Consider the following 22,069-nt stretch of genomic DNA (forward strand, 5'->3'; position numbering starts at 1 on the left):
AATTCTGGTATATATAATAGATTCTTTATCTATCTTTTCAAACAAAAAGAAAATAAATTCCTCAAAAAGTAGAAAAAAAAAAGAAATCCTATTTCATTTTCGTGATACTTTTCCATTCTAATATGAAATTACATGAAATGTTTTTTTCTTCTCAGTGACAACTATAAAAATTGTAGTATAAATAATAGGATTTTTTTATATAAATAAATATAAAAAAATCTTTATTTATAAAAATGCGTACCAAACAAAATAATTTTAAGAATACGCATGGTCATTTTAAAGGTGACGTCCGGGAGGTAAATTTATACTCCATTTTAGCTTCAACGACCACAAAACAACAGCAGGAACCATTTCAGGTGGAAAATGGATCTTCTCCAGTTTTTTCAACACTTGATAAGATACAGTGCAATCTCTCACCTTTGATTTTAATAGTGGGACCAAAAATAAATAAGAGAGAGAGAGTGATAAATGGTTAGATTAAACACTGCACACTATCCAGTTTTTTATTCATTGGAGAGGATCCACTCCCTTTCAAGTGTGACGTCCACGAAATGGGGTCCATCTAATAGTTGGCGCTAACGAATTAAGTTTTAATCTAATAAAATTTAAAAATAATCTATTTTAATTTTTGATAATTAAAATATTCTGCAATAGTAGGTTAGATACTTACGAAATGTTTTTAAATAAAAAATTAAGAGTTTTAACTTATTTTTTTAATTATTTTTCAATTTATAAATAAATTTTTTAAATTTTTATATTTTTAAAAATTATATATATATATATTTAAATTTGAGGATTAATTACGGCTTTTAATAATTAGTTAATTACTCTAGAAATATATAACTTTAAATTTTTTACTTTATCAAAAGGATAAAACCAGCAACAAAATATTTTTTAAAAATACATTATATGAGAATGTTTGAAATAAAACATAAAAAATATTTTTTTTATTTTTTTATTTTTGCAGATACGTAAATACTTACACAAAATTTACAATTTAATCTTATTAGTGTACGAATTAAATCCAATCCATCAACACTCCTAAATATTTTAGAGAAACTAAAATGTCATAAATAAATATAAAAAAAGTAAACTGTCCAAAAAACATTAACAATCTTTATTGTAAAACCCACTCCTTTGTCCTGAAAAAAAACCAACTTATAAATCCACAATTATGCTAATATAATTACTGCTAATAATATATTTGTTTATCAACCTCATCAAGGGAACTATACTATAGCATCCCTGCAGTCACCAAAAAAAATTCTATAGCATCCCTGTAAATAGATTGAGCCAACACAAACTCTGTCGCTTTAGTAAAACACTTGTCGCATAGTTATGGCATAAACTGCATTTCTACACCGAAGAATTCACAATAGTGGTACAATACGAATAATAAATTTAGATCCTAAAAAATGACATTTTCCATGTGTCTATCACGCTCACTAGTTTTACTCTCAGTATAGTCAGTAATCAGTAATCACAAACACTCAACTCAATTCGATTGATATTTCCGCCCTTACTGAACGAAAAAGCCGACCAACGTCTCGCCATTTAGCGCCGCATGTGCATCTTCCGACTTCTGGAAATACAAAATCCTTTCCTTCTTTACAAACACATCAACCAAAGTAACAACCTAATGCGACGAAGAAGCCTTAGCAGCGCTGCCAATGCAACACTCAAGGGCAGGAAATGGGACGCGCTGATAATCGGCGGCGGCCACAACGGCCTCACGGCAGCCGCCTACCTTGCTCGTGGCGGTCTCTCCGTGGCAGTCTTAGAGCGCCGCCATGTGATCGGAGGCGCCGCTGTGACCGAGGAGCTGGTCCCAGGGTTCAAGTTCTCCCGGTGCAGTTACCTGCAGAGCCTCTTGCGTCCCTCAGTCATCGAAGAACTTGAGCTTCCAAAACACGGCTTGAAGCTTCTGAAGAGGAATCCGTCGTCTTTTACGCCTTGCCTCGACGGACGGTACCTACTCTTGGGCCCCGATAAAGGTCTCAATCATTCCGAGATTTCCAAGTTCTCGCTTAACGATGCAGATGCTTATCCAAGGTGCTCTTCCTTTTTTCGTTTTTGTTTTTGTTTTTGTTTTTTTATTTTCAGATCAATTCCAACAATGAGTGCTACATATTCAAAAAGTAAGAGTAGAATCTTTGCTAAGAAATTCTTATGGTGGTTTGATACTTAAGGACGAGTATTGATTGGAGTAAGAGAGAAGAAAAAAAAGGCACTTGTCTCTGTAAAATTGAGTAAACCAGCAAGATTATGAAATGAGAAAGTACATGAACCAATTTTTAGTTAGTGAAGATTAGTCAACTTATTTTTTTGGGTTTATAATTTAGGGTATAGACTCTAGAAGTAAGGGTTTATGATTAAGGATATAAAATTTAAGATAAACAAAATAATTTTGAAAAAATTGACTGATATTAGTTGAAAAAATTTGCCTCCCTAGCATTACTCTTTTGAAATTGGCAATTTAGTTTTTGAAAGAAACAATAGGCTTGACTGAAAATTTTTTGGGTAAATGCCCAAAAGTACTGCTATATCTACTTAGATTTTTGTATATTTTCTTAAAAGTTGTTATTTTTGCAGGGTCATTCGAGTATGTCTTTACTAAATTGCCAACATCATAATCTTTTTGGAGTTAAATTGATAGTTTATTCTATGAATTTTTTTCATTTGAATGTAACTTTCATAAAAGCTACTAAATATATATCTATTTTGGGATAGTAATACAAATTCTTTTACAAAAACAAAAATTTTAAAATGTTTTACTGAATTATAGTGAGAATTTGGAGAAATTTTTATTTTCATTCAACAATTATAGGAATCCACAAAAAAGGTTCATTAAGGTAATTCGCAATTGTTATGGAGAGACTTTGCAGTCTTATGGCAAACCGTGATAAACTTGTGAGGACACACCTTTTGTACTTTGGAATTCAATGGAAAAGAAATGATAGCAGAAGTCAGAAAAAAAAAACACTTTGATAATGTTTTTTGGAAAAAGCTTATAATCATACGAGCAGTTGACAAAGAAAATATTACAAGCTCAGCCTAAACCCCAAATTTGTATTTTGTTTCATTATTTTTAATTATTATTTTTTGAAAATTTTGTTCGTTTGACTGTTGCTGAAAATCTTCTTACTTGAAGACTACAGTTAGTAGGGGATACATATGCATATTTTAATTATAAAAGGGAGCTCAGTGCACAAAGCTCCTAGCCTCCTATCTAGTGCCGTTTAAAGAGAGTAGATGCACATAGTTTTTATCCCTTCAAATTACAAGGCAACAACTTCAATGTTGCTTTAATGCTCATCTTCTTTGTACAAACATAAAAATCAAAATATTGTTTGTTTGATCAGTTAAGAAGAGAAGGTTTACTTGAACTTCATTTGACTGAGTTGGAAATATGTTGGCATTCTTTTTTCATTTCCTGATTAAACATCTAAGCTGGATAAACTGTGTGTTTCCCATTTAACAAGAATCTGTCTGTCTTTCACCCCTTTTCCCCCTTTTTTTTGGCATTTAGATATGAGAATCAGCTTGAGAATTTCTGTAAATTTATGGATCTGGTGCTGGATTCGTCTCCTCCTGAATCCTTGCAGCATAAATCATCACTTAATGAACAACTGAAGAATAAATTACAGAATTCAGTATTTTGGGCAAGTTGTCTACGACAAGCATCCTCCTTGGGGCAAAAGGAGATGGTGTAAGTATTTGTTTCTCCAACAGGAAGTTGTTTGTATCCATGACAAACTGGCATTGTTAGGAATAGCAGACTAGTAAGGTTCATGATATTAATAGCTAGTAATGTGAAACTATGAACTCAAGGCTAAAACATCAATATTTATAATATTTACTAATTTACATGGCAGGGAATTCATGGACCTTTTATTGGCTCCGGCTTCCAAAGTTTTGAACAACTGGTTTGAGGTAACCTTGTAGTCTTCATCTCTTTTCATTTTCCTTCATCGCCAAGCTCTTGGACTTTGTAGATTACAACTGAGCATAGATCTTCTAGATTCTTTACGTTTCAGACTTTTTGCTCATTGAGTGTCTTTTATGAGTGTGTCTTTTGTAAGATATCCACAAACTTGAGCTGCAAACTCCACTCAAAAGTCATGGGCTTGTAGGAGTTGGCATACATAAAAAATATTATTTAATAAACAAAATATTCCTGATTGATATTGCAGATGTTAACTTTCTAACACATATAGGTAAATAAATATAATAAAAACATTACTTAGCATCACCCAATTGTTGTAATCTTCTTAACTTTGCATGTAGGTTGTTTGTAGTTTGACAAAACATAAGCGTAAATATAATGTATAAATTCAGCTTGATAAAGCTAGGCATAACATAGGTTGTGATAGGATCAGGGATCTAGCAGAATTAGGGGATTTTATTGATGAACTAGGGATTGCAAATCACAATCCCTTATTGGAGTACACTGTTGGAACTACCAACTGTGGAGAGAATTTTCCCTCTCTTGAACTAACAAACTGAACAGAATCTTCTAACTAACTAAAAACTAACTAACCCCTAGTACTTATAGGCAGCAGCTAGGCCTAGCACTATTGCTCCTAAACCTGCTAAACTAGCTTAAAAGGACCAACAAACAGCCATCCAGCAAAATTAGGAATTAAGCAGTGAAAGCAGTGAAAAATCAGCCCATCAACTCCTTACCTTTCCTCCTATAAACGAAGCCAAACCTGTTTCTATCAGGTTGTTTGTAGGTTGTTTTGTACTGCATAACATAGGCAAGTTGACTCAAGTATCTAATAAAATTGTCCACAATTGTACATTTTGGAAACAAATCAAGTGTAAGTCTAGACCTGTAAACTGGCAAGTAGGATTGAGAATTAGCGATATCAGAGTTTGACCCAAAATATCAGATTATACATATATGTTTATGAGTTACCTCATTTTTATATACTCAAATCATAATCGGGTGCAATGACTTCAGTTGCACTCCCATCTAATGGGATAAGACTTTGTTCTTGTTGCTGTTGTTTGAGTTACCTCATTTTTATATACTCAAATCATGAACACATGAGAGTTTAGTTTGTAACTTGTCTCAGACACTTTAAAGTTTCAACTAAAACTGGATGCACTTATCTGTTGTGAACACTGTTGCATACCATCATACTTGTTTCTTATTTATACAAAGACCACATTAACACTTCATACCCAACATATTGAGTATTGACATTTATTTCCGTGCAATCTGTTGATCACTGTTCCCATGTGATTTGGTGCTATTAAATGATTTCTTTAATTTGTAGTTTCTTTGTTAACCCTTGTTTTGGTGGCGTAATATTTGCCTGATACTGTTTGTGCAGACAGATGTTCTGAAGGCTACACTTGCAACAGATGCTGTGATTGGAAGCACAGTAAGAGCAGTTACCTTTAGTGTTAAAAGTCTTTCCAATGAAAAACATTTTAACAATGAAAGGATATACAAATTTCTCCATTGTTCTTTGAGAGTGAAACAATTAGAGTAATTATTGCTACTCAACTTCCTCTTATTTAATGCAGCACTGTTACTTTGTCATGTTTCATGGAATATACATGTGTGTATGGTGCTTCTAAAACTGTTGTGCAGGCCAGTGTCCATACCCCAGGAAGTGGTTATGTTCTACTACATCATGTTATGGGAGAAACTGGTGGGGATCGTGGAGTCTGGTCGTATGTATCTTGCTATGTTGATATCTTTATACTGTGAATCTTAAGAATGGAAAAATGTTATTTTCAAATTTTAATGATAGATATAGATCAATCCAAATTAAAGTTTACATATAACATTTTGTGAATGGTATGCGTAGTTATTCTGAGAAGGGAATCATAACTAACAGAAATTCACAAATGACAAGAAAACACATAGATAAGTGGCAAACTGTCAATGTGTCATTACATGGTTTGCAGTGTATGAAAGTTCACGTAGCTGACAAGGTTATTCTAGAAAGGCACTGATTCTATCTCAGAATAAGGGTTCATGTTGCCTTATATAAGAATTGTTAACTTATTTGCTTAAGCGCATCAGGTTTAAGCAGCTTGGGCAGGCTGTGAAAGAGAATAAGCTAAAGCCTCATTTTTCTTTACAACACCCCCACCCCCCATTCCGCATCCACCACCCTTAAAAAAGCAAAATGCGCAACTCATTCCTTTAACATGTATGAAGCAAAAGGTCCTACAAAGAGTTGGTTTTTCCATTTCAAGCTTTAACTTTGTTCACATCAATGATATGCTAGATTTGTTTATTCTGATCATATTTCAAGTGTTACACATGAGAAGTATGCTTCTCTTTGTCCCTGTCATCAAGTTAATCAGAATTTCCTTTGAGCTACATTATATGCTCTATATTTGATTTTTTTTTTCATTGTACCATATACATCAAAACTGACATTACATATGCACACCAACACCCATGTTGATGCAAAATCCTGGAAAAATCAATAAACTTGTTGCTAATTCCTTTTTCTGAACTAACTTTTTTGAAATATGTGTTCCTAGTATAGGCTGCAAATTATTAATTGGCTACCTTTTTTTTGGGTCTACGTAGATATGTTGAAGGTGGAATGGGCTCAATATCCAAGGCTATTAGTAATGCTGCTATGGAAGCTGGAGCACATATTGTAACCAATTCTGAGGTGTGTCTTGGAGAATATCTATTAGCTTATTCCACCCTTGCTTCTCTCTCTCTCTCTCTCTCTCTCTCTCTCTCTCTCTCTCTCTCTCTCTCTCTCTCTCTCTCTCTCTCTCTCTCGTTACAAGGCTTTCAAATGTGCTCTCTTGTTAGGAAGTTTCATTCGTCAATTCTGATATTTATAGTTGTGCCCTGATTCCAATATTCCATTGGGTCCTAACTGCAACCATAAACAATTTATTTATTTTTAAAAGAAAAAATTGTTGTGGCCCAAATGAGTTGAAGCTATGAAAGTAAAACACCTGTGGAGATTGACAGGTATTTTAGAAGTGCCACATTACAGGGGAAATAGTCATGATAGCCTTTTGTAAGTTCTAGGCAAGTAATATCACATAATCATTTAATCGTGGTCACTGGTTCTCCAGTTGAGTAAAGAGCTATGGTGGACAAAAGAAAAAGGTGAGGGTGCGGGTGGTTTCAATGGATAAACTGGAAAATAAGGTTGAGGGTATTGGGGCTTTCTAATTAATAATGAATTAAGGATAAATTATGAATTTAGTAAATTAATGTTAATAGAAGTTAACATTGTTTTAGCCTTTTAGGGGATTGAAGTGTCATGTGAAAAATTGAAGTTTCAAGTGTTATATCTATGTATCCCAGGAGATGTAAAGGAAAGACCTTGTTCACTAATTTTATTTCTTATTATTCAAATCACAATATCAACACCAAAATCATGCTACAAACTTTCAGTTCTTTTTTCTCTTTTATCAGTATTAGGAAAAAATAAATTGGACTGAGAGGAGGATAAATGTTTCTTATCAGCCATATCCCTTCCACCCCCCCTCTTCCCCGCTCTCTCTTTTTGTCCCCAATTCTCTAACCACTCGATCATATCTGGTATTTTTTTAGGTATCTCAGTTGTTGATTGAAGACTCTAGCACTGTCTGTGGGGTTAGTATTGTTTGAGAGTTTCCTCAATCAAAGGGAATTTTAAAGACATAATAAAAAATGAATTTTCTGGAGATGGCTTACATATATACAGGTGATTTTGGCTGATGGTACCAAAGTGCATTCTTCAATTGTTCTTTCTAATGCAACTCCATATAGAACTTTCATGGTGAATTCTCAATCTGTCTTCAGACATTGGCTTCTTCCACACCCATATTTGTTATTAATTTACAATATTTGATTACTTGAATTAGGAATTAGTGCCTAATGATGCCCTTCCAGATGATTTTGTTCGTGCGATTAAGCATTCTGACTATAGTTCTGTAAGTTTTTTTACTCTATATCTCAGTTTATATTTTTAATACCCTTATCTCAATTATTTGGTATTCATCAAGACAGGCTACTACAAAAATAAATGTAGCAGTTGACAAGTTGCCTCAATTTGAGTGTTGCAAGTTAAATCATCCTCATGCTGGCCCACAGCACGTTGGCACAATTCATATTGGTTCAGAGAGGTATGTTTAAATTGAATAGTCATTTAAAAGTTTGATCAGTATGTAAATTTGCTGTAGTCATTATCTATATGGAAAATTGCAGATTATTTATTTTCAGAACATGTCAGTCTTTCTTTACCCTTTTTAGTTTCTGTTTAGCATGGAAGAAATTCACTCTGCATCTCAAGATGCTGTAAATGGAGTGCCATCACGAAGACCAGTTATTGAAATGACAATTCCCTCCACGCTGGACAAAACCATATCTCCACCTGGTAGTTGAAACTCTGCATTTATTAGTGTATTTATATGTTCCGTTTGTAAGAAAAATTATAGTCATTTTGCTCTCGTGATGGCAGCTTGTTTGTAGCAAATGGTTTCATTTCCTTAAATTTTTTGCATTATTTATGACTTGTTTTATCTTCAGAATTCCATGAATTCTTATTACTCAAATCAAAACTAGAAACTTGGCTTCTCTGTCAATACTCTAGTTTATTTATCTGTTTTGTGCCTTTCATAATATGTGAATTATGTTGACATCATCTCGTTTGTGAATTCTTTTTTTATTTTTAATTTTTTTTTATAAGTATCATCTGGTTTATGAATCTGTTTTATCCATAGGTATGCATGTGATCAACCTATTTGTGCAGTATACTCCCTACAAACCACTGGATGGTGACTGGCAAGATCATGAATACAGAGTTAGTTTGCTTAAGATGTTTGAATTTCATTAACTCTGCATTTGTATGCTATGTGCGTCTACTAAAACTAATAGTTGAATTGATGTTAATGGTGTGTCTATATTATTCCTAGGAATCATTTGCGCAAAAATGCTTCAAATTGATTGATGAATATGCCCCCGGGTTTAGTACATCTGTCATTGGTTATGACATGTTGACTCCACCAGACCTTGAAAGGGAAATTGGTTTGACAGGTAATTAAGTTATAGTCACCAAAATAAATACCTAACAGGCAATTCATATTTGTTCTAGTAAATGTTAGCAAAACTGCACTTTCTAGGCCACAAAAACTTGAAACAAATAATTGGCACAAGAAAGCTATTATTATTAACTTCTTGCTGGGACATCACGACACATTTTGATGTTTTTAATATCTTAAAAAACATTTAATTTCATAATATTCTTAATTTCCCTACATTTTGTAACTCATAGAAACTTATTTCATATTATATGTACTTTTTATTTTGAGTTAAACATAATTTTAACTTCCACTACGTAACTTATATATTTTATTTTAAGGGGGTAGTTTTGGAAATGAAATTGAACACCAAAGAATATTAATGCACAGTATATATAGTGGGAATTGGTCGATAATATAGACAATATAATTGTTTCTAGGTAGGTATAGTCGTATAGTGTAGATAATGGCGAAAGAAAAGATGATTACAAAGACTTAAGAGTGATATATGATAGAAACTCAGGTGCAGTTAATTTCATGTGAAGTTGATAGTTGAGAGTCGTTAAATTATTTAACAGATTTGGCTAAATTATCAGCTAACGACTCTCAGCTATCAACTTCACATGAAGTTATCTACATCTGAATTTCCACCGTTATATAACAATCAGGAGAGAACAAAGGAAACATCAATTGTTCAGTGTTTCGCAATGCCTCCCTGTATAAATTGCTCTACATGAAAGCACTGGTACGTGAACCGTTGTGGCTGATAACTTTATTTTCACCCCTCTTATTTTATTTTCGGCAGGAGGGAACATATTTCATGGTGCCATGGGATTGGATTCTCTGTTCCTCATGCGACCTGTTAAAGGATGGTAAAATAAACTTTACTGCTTTGTGATATTAATTGTTTCTTTTTTCCTTCGACATTCAGATTGCATTTGGTTAGTGTCTATGGACACAAATTTTGTCTTTTAAGTGTTTTATCTCAACCTTTCTTTTATTCCAAACACATCCTGATTACAACTGTAGCATGCTTCCCCTATACATAATTACGTGAGTGTTTTCTTTGCTTTGGCACTTAGGTCGAATTATAAGACTCCACTTCAGGGGTTATACTTATGTGGAAGCGGGGCACATCCTGGCGGTGGCGTAATGGGGGCACCAGGACGTAACGCCGCTCGATTAGTACTTCAAGATCTTAAGAAAACTACGTAAGGTTGAGGTGGTAGTGATTACATGGCAGCGAATCAGGTTCATTTGTCCTAATTGGTGCCTTTGAGCTGGTATGTATGTTTTTGATAGAAGAAACTTCAAATAAATGAAGCAGCTTCCACCAAGTATTCTTCCAATGTGTTGGATAGAATCATAGTTGTTAAACCTTTGCGTTAACTCGTAAATCTGAGCTTATTATTGAGAAATGTTTGCATCCTTTTACACCGTATTTGATGTGTTCTAAAATTATTTGCAAATATTCTTTTTTTTTTTCTTAATTTATAATGCTTGAAATTTATATAAAAATATTCGAAGAGTGCTTTTTGAATGATTTTGGATTACGCATTAAATGTGTTTAAAAAACGTAGAAATATTTTTTTTAAATGGACAAGTAAAATATGTTGTAAAATAAATACATAGAGCAGATAGAATAGATATGAAATAGAGAAGTAGGAATAAAAAACTCTAGTATTAATATTTTTTAATATAAGTATCTCAATAATAGAGATTTTATCTGCTTCTCAATAATCACTATTTCGTGTACATATATTATTTATAAGAGTAAAAGTATACGTTTTCACTGTTTGTTTGTTTTTGTCTAAGATTATATGGCTTTATTATTTTTTTTTTTCATGGTATCCTTCAGTCCGGCAGACCAAGGACTAATCCGTCGCGGTACTGAGTTCCATTTAAGGGTTTGCCGCAGACCAATGGGTTGCTGCATGCACAAGGCGGGATTCTAACCCCCGACACTTACTTAAGCGGACTAGTGAGCTAACCACTAGACCAACCCAACTTGGTTTATATGGCTTTATTTATATATGTGAAAAGCCATCTTTTTTCTAACCTTATTAATGTTGAGTCCATCATGAAAATCTTGAGCCGCCCATCTTTAGAAATTTGAGCCGCCCAAATTGTTTTGAATGGTTGAAGAAGTCATGGATTATCAAGTGATGGATATTTATGTTACAACACTCTTTTGGAGGTCTATTGAGATTATCCTTCATTAAAATTTTATTAAAAAAATTAATAAAAAAAATTTTAGTGAAAAAAAAGAATACAATATTTTTTTGTGATGAGGACTATCTCATAAAAAATTGTCAAAAATTTCAATAAGAATAAAAGTCTAATCAAGAAAAAAAGAGTACAGTCTCTTTTTTTGGCAGTATTATTTAAGATTTTGAAATCGGTACATCTCTATTTAATGTACTAATTATTCAAAAGAGAATCTTTGAAGTAACTTTGTGAATAAATTTGTCATATTATTTTTTGAGTGAATCTGTTGAATATCAATTATTCTTTGATTTTGAAAACCATGAGTAAAGAAAAATTTGAAAAAAATATGTTTTGTTCTGTCACTTTTGATGTATTCACTTTTAAGTTGAGCAATACATGTTGTATTATCTTTCAACAAAATAGTTGGAGTTATTTTCCAATAAGTCAATCCACATGATATAATATATTGAATCAAATATCTGAGTCAAAAATACTCGCGACTTGTTTCATGTATCACAAGTATTTCAGCATGATTAGAAGATGCTGCTGTTATGATCTATATGGTGGACCTCTATAATATAGTTGTATCGCCATATACAAATAGATATTCTATTTGAGATATTTTTTGTGTGGATCAGACAAATATCCTACATCTGCATAGCCAACTATCTGTGACTTCGATTCATATGAATAAAGTATCATATTAACTATTTCGTGAAAGTATTGAAAAGTTTGTTTGACTTTATTCTAATATCTTTTGGTTGGAAAAGAACTATACCTTACTTATACTTTTAAAGCGAATGATATGTTAGGTCGAGTATTATTAGCAATATATGTTATTGCTCCAATGACACTAAGATATGGTATTTTAGGAGAAATGATTTTTTCATTTTTTTCTTTAGGACGAAATTGATAATTTTTCACATTTAAAAATCTTACGATTATCGAAGTACTTAATGGATGCGACTTATCCGTATATAATCCCTTCAAGATATTTTCTATATAAATTGTTTGATGAATAAAAATTCTATTGTTTATATATTTAATTTGTAGGCCAAGACAAAATTTAATCTTTCCAAAATTTTTTATTTCAAACTTTTCTTTTAGAGCTTTTCTAATTGTTGGAATCTTTTCATGAGTTTCAATGATATAATCATCAACGTACATAACAATTAAAATGAATTTAGATGCAAATTTCTTTATGTAAACACATTGATAGATATCATCATTCTTGAATTCCCTTTTTCGTCAGATACTCAGTGAGACGATTATATCATATTCGTCCAGATTGCTTTAAACCATATAAAGATATTTGCAATTTGACAAAGTATAAACCTTTAGAATATTCATAATTCATTAGACAATTTAGATATCTTTAGTCATTTAAGAATTTTCTTATAGATATCATGATTTAATGATCTATATAAATAAGATGTCACCACATCTATTAGATGCATATCTAACTTATAATATGCAGATAAACTAATTAAATAACAGCAATATAATTGCATTCACTACATAGAGATATGTTTCTTCATAATCTATACCAGGTCGTTGTGAAAAATTTTATGCTACAAGTTGAACATTATAGCGTACAATTTCATTTTTCTCATTTCGTTTTCTCATAAATACCCATTTGTATCCAACAGGTTTTACATCTTTTGGTGTACAGACTACAGATTCAAAGACATCATGTTTTGCAAGTGAGTCTAACTCAACCTTCATAACTTCTTCCCATTTCGGCCAATCATTTCTTTGTCGACATTCCTCGATTGTTCTTGGCTCAGAGTCTTTATTTTCATGCATGGTGTGTAATGCCATATTATATACAAATATTTTATTGACAATTATCTTATTTCAGTTCTATTTTTCTATTGCAAAGATATAATTTATTTAGATCTCATAATTTTCACAATTCTGAGTTTTCAGGTACCTGAACCACTGAACGTCTTTTGGTATTAAAACTATATCAGAATTTTAAAAAACTACTGATGTCTTTACTATGTCTTTAACCTTTTTAACAAGATTAGTATTTGCCTCTGTAATATCAAATGCTTCTTTTTTTTAGGATTTTTATTTTTGGAATCAATTGGTCTTCCACATTTTTGGTGTGTATTTGTTTCAGTAGCTATTTATCCAATTGGAATGTCAATTCGAATTGGGACATTTTCAAGTAATATATAAGATTTGATTATCTTTTTTGTATTAAAATGCATCAGGCGATTCATTTGCTATTCTTTACAAATGTATAATCTTTTGAACTTCTAGTTCACATTGTCTTGATCGAGGATCTAGATGCATCAATGATGATGCATTCTAATTAAGTTCTTTCTCAGGGGGTTTATTATCTCTCCCCAACGTTGTAAATATTGATTCATCAAAATAACAATCTACAAATCAAATTTTAAATACATTTCCTATTTGTATCTCAAGATACTTCACTATAGAGGGAGAATTATATTCAGCATAAATTTTTAATTTTCTTTGAAGTCTCATTTTAGTGTGATAAGGTGAGGCAATTGGAATATATATCGCACACTCAAATATTCTCAAATGAAAAATATTTTGCTGTTTGCCAAAAATTAATTGCAAGGGAGAGAATTATCGTAACTTGTTGGGCTCAAACGAGTAAATGTTACGGCATGTAAAATCGCATGCCCTAAACAAAATGAGAAGATTTGTTCTAAACCATGGGCTTGACTATTGATAAATCCTAATTTTGTGGTTTATCTTGTGTTGAATTTAGGGAATTTTATCAACTTATCTCACATTTATTCACTAAAATAGCATAGTTTTGTAAACTCTCCCTAATTTGTGCTTAAGAGTAAAAACATATTTTGTTAGGCCCAAAAATTGATAAATTTAATTCACTTTAATTCTATTTGATGCCTTGATATGCTTGTTAAGTAATTTCAGGTTTAGAAGACAAAGATTGGATTGAAGGAATGAAGAAAAAGCATGTAAAAAATGGAGAAGTCATGAAGAAATGAAGGAATTGCTAAGCTGTCAATTCTGACCTCTTCGTACTAAATCGATCATAACTTAAGCTACAGAGGTCCAAATTAGGCGGTTCTAGTTGCGTTGAAAAGCTAAAATCCGGGCTTCAAAATGATATAAAATTTGTCATAGTTTCTTGGCGTTTAGGGACGCGTACGTGTCGTTCCACGCACACGCGTCGCAAGATCAGCGTGACTCACTAAAGGCAACTCGTGGCCAGCGATTTCTGAAACATTTTGGACCCAATCCAACTCATCTCTGATGCTATTGAACCCAATAATTGAAGAAAAATGAACCAAGTAGTCATAGTTTAGTTTTCATCATGTTGTAGGTTAGAATGCTAGAGAGAGAAGCTCTTCCTTCTCTCTAGAATTTAGGGTAGTTTAGGTTTAATTTCCTTATATTCAATTTTCAATTCTTGTTTTGATTTAGTTTTCCCTTATAATTTCTTGTTATTACATCTTTGCTCTTCTAGTTTTACTTGTCATTTCTTATTTTGCTCTCTTTTATGTTGATGAACCATTGTTGGATCTTGATTTCTTGTAATGAAATTTTATATTTCCATGTCTTCTTTTATGTTTATCTTCATTGCTATTGTTGAATTATTGCTTATGTTAGTCATGCGTTTTGTTAATTCTTGCATTTTATGATGTTTACTTTTATTGCACTCTAGGTGTTTGATGAAATGTTTTCTCTAATTTTTGAGTAGTTTTCTTTACTCTTGGGCTAGGCTAAGGGAATTGAGTGACCTTGAGTCATTGGATCTCATTGAATTGGCGATTTGAGAACCCTTAGTGGTCAATTTGATAACCATTGACATTAGCCTACTACTAAGTCAATTGGTAGCTAGGTTAGGACTTATGGATTGATGTTGATCAAGCTTAGTTGACGTACTTAATGCCTTGAAGTAGACATTATACTTGCTTCAAGCATAGGAGTAGACTTAATGGGTTAGTCCCTCATAATTGTCAATATATGATTTGTAGACAATGATGGTGATCTCAATTCCCATGTCTTAGCCAAGAGTTTTTTTTTTATTTTATTAGTTCTTATTATTTTACTTTTTTGTCATTTATTTTTCTTGCCAATTATAAATCAAACCCCTTTATTCCTTCATAGCCAATAATTGTGCATTTCATTGCAATTTCTTGTGAGACGACCCAATGTTTAAATACTTCGGTTAATTTTCATTGGAGTTTGTACTTGTGACAACCAATCTTTTAAATTTGATTTGAGAATTATTAATTGGTTTGGAGCTACCTAGACCAACAATAAAAACCCTTATCAACTATGCCACTCGGATCACCTCGCAGGCCGTATCAAGGATAATGGCTAGTTAGAGAGTTAGTCGTAGCAGCTCTACAGAATTAGGAAAGTCTGGTATAAGAATCTGTTATAGCAGTTAGGTTTTTTTGTTTTTTGGTCATCCTACTCACACACACTCTAAGATACTCTATTTATGGATTTATCTAGTGCACAAAGGGTTTATCTAATGTGTAAACCACAGAAAAAGGGTTTATCTAATATCTCCACTTAGACTTGAACCCGAGTGTGGTCTTTACTAAGACACAACATATGCCATTAGGAAAAACCTTCAACCAACCGTTAGGTCTTCTGAGTAGTTAAGTGTAATCGTGGATAGCACTGTTGCATTCATTTTTGTATTGACTCAGTCAATTGGCGCAGAGTGTATACTCCTCACCTTTATGAAATGAAAAGCTGAGCATCCTTTTCAATTCAATCACTAAACCTGAATTCTAGTCCAATTTTCTTTTTACTTCTCTGTTTGTATCAGAATCAGTTCAGGCCGCAACCCTTGTTTTCTTTATATATTTGTGAACAACAAATTTCATAACCACCTAGATAATCTCATTTTACTGTATACCGACGAAGCCGTAGTAATTAGAACACTAATAAGGTAAACAAACAAAACACCCAGTTAAGTTAGAGATCATTTTCTCAACAAGCTTCATTTATTTATGCCCATAAAGAAACAAGAATGTTAATTTGATGTTAAATAGTTTGTCCATCTATAAATAAAAATAGTTTGTTCATCCATTTTTTTTTTCCAGTCGTCGTATATCTTTCCTTTTGGTTACACGATGGAGATGAAATTAGCAACTAGACCCTCAAAATACTACTATCCCAATCCCTCACACCACTAGACCAATTCTAATGGCTTCCATCATAGTATATCTGTCACGTTAAATTAGCAACCAGATTGTTGCCTCTTTTCTGACTTGGATGTGTAGTCTTTAAGTTATTTATAACCAAAAATACATTATTTTACTTATACTAAAAGGAAATAAAAAAAATCAAAACAGCTGACTCAAATAGCAAGTGGCTCAACGGGTACGGGCTCTGGTGCCACCTCTGCCCCGGACAGCCCACCCTTGGGGTGGAATGACGGTTTCTCGTTGCCAATGCCCCAGTACTTAGCCGTTTTTAGGTCATCATCAACCATCATTCGGGAGAATTCTTCATGGTCATATTTTAGAGTAGCTTTCCCCCCAAATTCACTTGGAAGGTTATCAACATCGAAGAGCGATTTCATCAGTTCCAAACTTTCCTTGTTATTTGGATAAACAAACTTCACCTTTTGAGCTGTTTTTGGGTCCAGGAAGTATTTGACAGCCTGTGAAGAATTGAGCAATTCCAAATTTGTTAGAGATTATTTTCAAAAGATAATAAATAATCCAATTTAAGAGACATGGTGCAATTAGTAGGGCATAAAAGAAACTGAGAATAAAAAAACAGATTGAATATTGAAGACTACATACTAGTCTACTACTGCATTTCAAAAATGCTTGCATATACTTGAAATTTTGAATTGAATTTGTCATGCTGAAAGCTAGTCCAACCAAATTTCCCTAGGTATGCGTGTGAACAGTGATTGAGATGATATGATTAGATAATTGGGTAAAGCGCTTGACACCTAAAAGATTATGATTTTGACAAAATAGTTCCTATATGAAAGAAAGACACTCAAGGCATCGAAAGATCACAAATGTTTCGATCTTTGGGGAGCCATGTTTGGTCAAGTTTGTCAAACTTTAGTAATCTTTGGGGGCCATGAATGCTTTCTTTCATTTGTCAAAAGGATACGCAAGTAGTAACTTGTCTTTAAAACAAATATACAAAGTAAAAAGTATAAAACCATAACCATTACCACGTAATATAACCTTACACCTAAAAGAACAATAACAAGCAATCTAATCTCACTTAATGTATTGGCTACATAGATCAAACTACGCCATAATTTATATCACAAAAAATCCAAATAAATCCAAAATAGACCGTGTCACACGGATTATGAGAAAATAAAATTCAAAATCAAAATCAAACAAAACCATGCAATGAAGAGCAGCAAAAATCACTTGGAAGTTGGAAAGCAAGACAACAAACCTTCCAGAAAGCTTGGAATATCCTTGGAGGATTATACAAAAAAGCGATAGCAAGCCTCTCTGGATAGTGATTTTGTAAAATGTGAATAATATCGCGGGCTGTTTTGATGGAGAGATTTGTGCTCATTGCAAATCCTGTGAAATCTATCAACCAAGACATTTGCTCCTGACCTTCGGAAAGATTAAGGATGCCATTTTCCAATAGGTACACGAAATGCTTAATATTATCTTCCGCAGACGTTGTGTTCTGAAAAGAAAGTTCAATCCAAAATGGAAATAACATAAGTTTAGACAGTTATAGAAGCATGTGTTCCCAAAAGCATGTAACCAAAATCCGTAATCAAACCTGCATCCCTGGCCTCAATATAAGCACCGGCCTCCCAAGTCGATCATGAAAGTTTGCTCTGGAGACCTTGCCTGTCTCACCCTCGTGTGCTACTTCATCCTGGATGTAGGAAATTATTCAATTATTAAGGTTGCTTCATAATTTATGAATGAAAAAAAAATATGCTTACGCAGGCTGCTACTTAAAGTGGATTTGTTCCCACCTTGAACTATGCAGATACACACTTCTTTCAAACTAACTTGTCCTAGCTAGATTACACATGCTGACATGCAGAAGCCATCAGATATCATCTTAATTCTCAACTAAATGCATTCCGATGCTAATTTATGACCATGAATTTATTGTTGACATTTATGTATAGGTGAGTAAGAGTTATTAATTTATAATCCAAAAGTTAATTTGATCTAATAGAAGAGAAAGATATGTTCATGGTACATGCTACAAGTTTGAAATCTACTGCACCAGATTATGAAAGTAAAAGAACTATTTAGTAGAAGACATTAGAATGAAATGAATTGTGTTGACATGAGAAAGAGCAAAACAAACAAAATACAAAGCACAAGCCAGCACAAACAATTTAGACAAGATTTTGTGCTAACATGGTCATATTCACTATTCAGGACCATGAACTGGTTGAATCATGTGATGCAAGGATCAATTTTACAATCATGACATATTCATCAATATAAATTTAGGTATCATCAAATTGGGGGTGTTGGAACCGACTATACATACCCAACGGATTTCCTCAGGCTTATAAGTTGACCTCCACTTCAATGTTTCCTCCAGCATTTTCTTGGCTTTATCAACATTCCAGTTTCGTGCTTCTAAATATCTCCTCAGACATCCATCTGTGCAATATTTCAAACGACGCCCGGACAAGGGCCCAAGAGCAGCCCTGAGTTCAGTGACCTGTTTGTAATCGTTGTACAGTTAGCAATTCTATAAAAGGAACATTATATGAAGTTTACTTCTTCTTTTTTTTTCTGTAACATGAAATGTTTCTATAATTCATTACGAATGTACTCGTTTGGGACTCATCATTTGATTACTACAAAATTGAGCGTGCGTTCCACTTTGAGTGGGATCATACTTCATCATATGGTAATGAAGTGATGCACCTTCCAACGCACGAAAAATGAGCCATCTTATCACTACTCTTTTAAGTTTTAACATATACAAGCAAGCATAGCCGTTTCTGATTATCCTCATAGGATACCATGAGAAGATGTAATGTACTAAAAGTAAGGCTTTCAGGTTATTTTTAAATGGAGTTGATGAGTATACAGCAAGGCATCTTGAAAGTGAATCATATTCCATGAATATGCATCTAGCTAGTGTTACGTATGGAACATATGACAAACGTGGAGTGTTAGAGTACTTTTATTAATCGATCAAGTCATATAGGCCTGAGTCAGACACCCAATTGGTTTGATTTGAATATCTTATATATATCCTATCAAAAAGAGAATTAAAATGTGTGACAAGAGAATTAAAATATTCACCTTTGCTTCTCGAAATAAGGAATCATCCGGCTGATTCTGGGTTTGTCTTCTAAGAAGGTACATGTTGACTGCCAAGTCTAGTTCTCAACCTAAAGCAAATATCTTCAAATTAGATTCCTTTTTGCACCTTCAAGAACAATCAATGATTTGTATTTCCTCAAAAAAACAGACTGAAAAAAAATGCAATTTGGAAACATGGTATGAAAATATGGCGAATTCAGAAGCAAAATAAATCTAAAATAAAATAAAAAAACAAAATGAGAGAGGTTAAAAAGCATCATCAGGCTTCCATTCTCCCAAAAGATGAACAGTATCAAAATCTGCAATTCTAACTGAAGTCATGTACTGCACTACATCAGATGTAATAGCCTCTAATTTGAAAAATCAATAAATCAGAACAGAGAGAAACACCTAAAGTTTTGATCTATGAAGCTGTCTCAACAGTCTAACCAACAAGTTCACAACATAAAAGTAAACTGATGTTTGGTAACAGAAGACAAAAACTGAAACCAAACCCCATTCTGACTTTGTTTTTCGAGACTTGGTCAACAATTTCAACCTTCTATGTTTTGTTTTGTTTTTCCACAAACCGAATGGAATTTTGATCAACAAACTAAGACATCAGAACAAGAACAAAGTAGAGGCAATTCACAGTACCCGAATTGAAACTTTTTCTTTTACAAAATCAACAAAAGCTAAAGATTTTCCACTTGATGGTAATAAATCACACTTGGTAGCGTTGACTTAAAGCCATATAATCATCTCAGTAACTGACAAACGAATGAATTAATTGAACAACAAAATCTACACAATCAGTATTTCAAACATGAAAATAAAAATCCGGAAACTGAAAGTGCTAATCTCAGAAATTAACCGAATCTGAGGATAGATTCTCGATATTCCAGAACAGGAAAATTCTATTAGTGGTAGCAGATCTAGAAGTGCGAGAAGGAAGATGAAGGAGAAACAAACAAAGCAAAAGAAAAATGAAACAAAATAGCGATGCATGCGTAAGAGGACAGTAATTAATCACTAATTAGGGTGCGGTGTTAGTGTTTTTGTTTGGTGAGTAGCGTAACATCACTAAAATTGATTGAATGAACAGAATAACAAACCTGTCTAGAGAAAGAGTGAGAGAGAGGGTGTGAAAGAGAATGTGTGTTTCCTCTGCTACCAGCTTTATAAGAAGACAGTGCACAAAGCATATAGAGTGAGCACTGAACATGCGTCTTGTGTGTGTGCGTTTTCTTTCTTTCACTTTAGCAACACTTCCTTGTGTTTGGTGTGTAATCTTAATATTCATAAAAAAATATTCTTTCCTATTTATAAGATTTAAATTTAAGATTTTAATTAAAATGTAAATTATTTTCTATTTTGATTTAACATAACCTATGATGCATGGACACGGACACAGGACATGGGACACGCCGACACGCGAATTTTAAATTCTTGAGATACTCATACATATAAATATAAAGTATTTTTTTATAAATCATAATTATATTTTAATATTTTATTGATATTAAAATATAAATTAATTTTTTAAATTATTTTTAATGTCTTATTTTAATTATATCAAGTATTTAAAATATTTTTTATTTTAATAAATAATAATATATATTATATCTAAATTTATTTCAAGAATATATGTTAAGAATAAGATTGGACACGCTGATACGTGATAGTATTTAGGTGTGTCCAAGCGTGTCTGGAGAAAATTTTTTTATTTTTTATTAAGACACAGTTGGACACAGTAAACACGTGTGTCGGACAAATGTCAGTGAGTGTCGTGTCTAAAATGTGTCCGACACGTGGACACGACAACTCAACAAAGTGTCCGTATTTCATAAAACATACGCATTACCAAATTGTTAAATTATATTTAAATTTATTAATAATCAAATTCAATCTGAGATATTTAACATTTTTAACCTCTCTCACCCGAGATAGACCCTATGTCAGTTCCTGCTCTACCCCTTAGCGAACCTTGCACAAGCTCTTGCACTTGAGGAGATGATCCTTGCTTTTTTTTTTTTTTCCGAACGATTTTATTGAGTTTAATTTTAATATATTAATAATAAAAAAAATTAAACAGTCATTTGATTATATTTATTTTTTAAAATAATTATTTATATAATTAATATAAATAATAATTATTTTTATTAATATAATATTATATAATTAATTGTACATATAAAATTATTTTATGATAAATTAAAATTAAATTCTAAATGTATTTGATTATTTGTACACACAAAATTCTCTGTCTACAAGATAAAAGTTGTTGAAATAAACATATGAAGTTCTAGAAACCAGACTTGTTTTTCAATTTTATTTTATTTATGTCATTTTGTTTTGGTCAAAATGATACCAACTCCCAGATCTCATCTGGGGCACTCTCTCTCTTGCTACCGGGCTCTCTCTTGCTACCGCGTTATGTTCCATTCACACTGTCATAGCTGTAGGAGCTGGAATTTTGATTTAATTTTTACAATTTTTTTATATTATAATTTTAAAAAAATTATTTTAAATTTGATGATTTTACAATTTAAATTTTATTATAATTTATATTTTATGTATTTTATTTATTTTTATTTTATAAAATT

The 22,069-nt window shown here is 32.5% G+C and overlaps 2 protein-coding genes across 8 annotated transcripts; one reads left to right on the forward strand and one right to left on the reverse strand.

Moving 5' to 3' along the window:
- The first annotated feature begins 1,273 nt into the window (after window positions 1–1,273).
- Window positions 1,274–12,898, forward strand: LOC130943477 (uncharacterized). 4 transcript variants are annotated; one of them, XR_009071827.1, is made up of 15 exons: window positions 1,274–2,052; window positions 3,530–3,709; window positions 3,876–3,933; window positions 5,343–5,500; window positions 6,563–6,650; window positions 7,556–7,597; window positions 7,689–7,763; window positions 7,849–7,917; window positions 7,994–8,109; window positions 8,248–8,360; window positions 8,707–8,786; window positions 8,899–9,019; window positions 9,809–9,875; window positions 10,086–10,286; window positions 12,861–12,898. XR_009071827.1 is itself a non-coding variant. In XM_057871368.1 (15 exons), exons 1-15 carry the CDS (start codon window positions 1,565–1,567, stop codon window positions 10,216–10,218), a joined length of 1,764 nt encoding a protein of 587 aa, XP_057727351.1. In that variant the 5' UTR covers window positions 1,276–1,564; the 3' UTR covers window positions 10,219–10,827. The 4 variants fall into 4 exon arrangements, 2 of the variants coding, with proteins under 2 accessions (XP_057727350.1, XP_057727351.1); XR_009071826.1 differs by lacking the exon at window positions 12,861–12,898 and adding an exon at window positions 10,862–11,181; XM_057871368.1 differs by lacking the exon at window positions 12,861–12,898 and adding an exon at window positions 5,606–5,688 and having other exon boundaries at window positions 1,276–2,052; window positions 5,343–5,393; window positions 10,086–10,827.
- Window positions 12,899–16,194: 3,296 nt separating this feature from the next.
- Window positions 16,195–20,748, reverse strand: LOC130945130 (uncharacterized). Of its 4 annotated transcripts, none has more exons than XM_057873821.1 (6): window positions 20,579–20,748; window positions 19,464–19,552; window positions 18,694–18,870; window positions 17,959–18,057; window positions 17,614–17,859; window positions 16,195–16,843 (listed from the first exon to the last, which is right to left on the reverse strand). In XM_057873821.1, the coding sequence occupies exons 2-6, from the start codon at window positions 19,524–19,526 to the stop codon at window positions 16,538–16,540; spliced, it is 891 nt and encodes a 296-aa protein (XP_057729804.1). In that variant the 5' UTR covers window positions 19,527–19,552; window positions 20,579–20,748; the 3' UTR covers window positions 16,195–16,537. The 4 variants fall into 4 exon arrangements, with proteins under 4 accessions (XP_057729804.1, XP_057729805.1, XP_057729806.1 ...); XM_057873822.1 differs by having other exon boundaries at window positions 19,464–19,590; window positions 20,579–20,741; XM_057873823.1 differs by lacking the exon at window positions 20,579–20,748 and adding an exon at window positions 20,338–20,506.
- Window positions 20,749–22,069: the final 1,321 nt, after the last annotated feature.

The sequence above is a fragment of the Arachis stenosperma genome, chromosome 8, assembly GCF_014773155.1.
Source record: "Arachis stenosperma cultivar V10309 chromosome 8, arast.V10309.gnm1.PFL2, whole genome shotgun sequence".
NCBI lineage: Eukaryota > Viridiplantae > Streptophyta > Magnoliopsida > Fabales > Fabaceae > Arachis > Arachis stenosperma.

Bases quoted from the DNA above. Each gene is read 5' to 3' on its own strand.
- LOC130943477 (XM_057871367.1), top strand. From the start codon at position 1,565: ATGTGCATCTTCCGACTTCTGGAAATACAAAATCCTTTCCTTCTTTAC. The intron at 8,787-8,898 runs GTTAGTTTGCTT...TATTATTCCTAG, and splicing joins GGCAAGATCATGAATACAGA to GAATCATTTGCGCAAAAATG. The intron at 9,020-9,808 runs GTAATTAAGTTA...TATTTTCGGCAG, and splicing joins AAGGGAAATTGGTTTGACAG to GAGGGAACATATTTCATGGT.
- LOC130945130 (XM_057873821.1), bottom strand. From the start codon at position 19,526: ATGTACCTTCTTAGAAGACAAACCCAGAATCAGCCGGATGATTCCTTA. The intron at 18,871-19,463 runs GTGAATATTTTA...GATTACAAACAG, and splicing joins CCTTATTTCGAGAAGCAAAG to GTCACTGAACTCAGGGCTGC. The intron at 16,844-17,613 runs GTTTGTTGTCTT...AATTCTTCACAG, and splicing joins TATTCCAAGCTTTCTGGAAG to GCTGTCAAATACTTCCTGGA.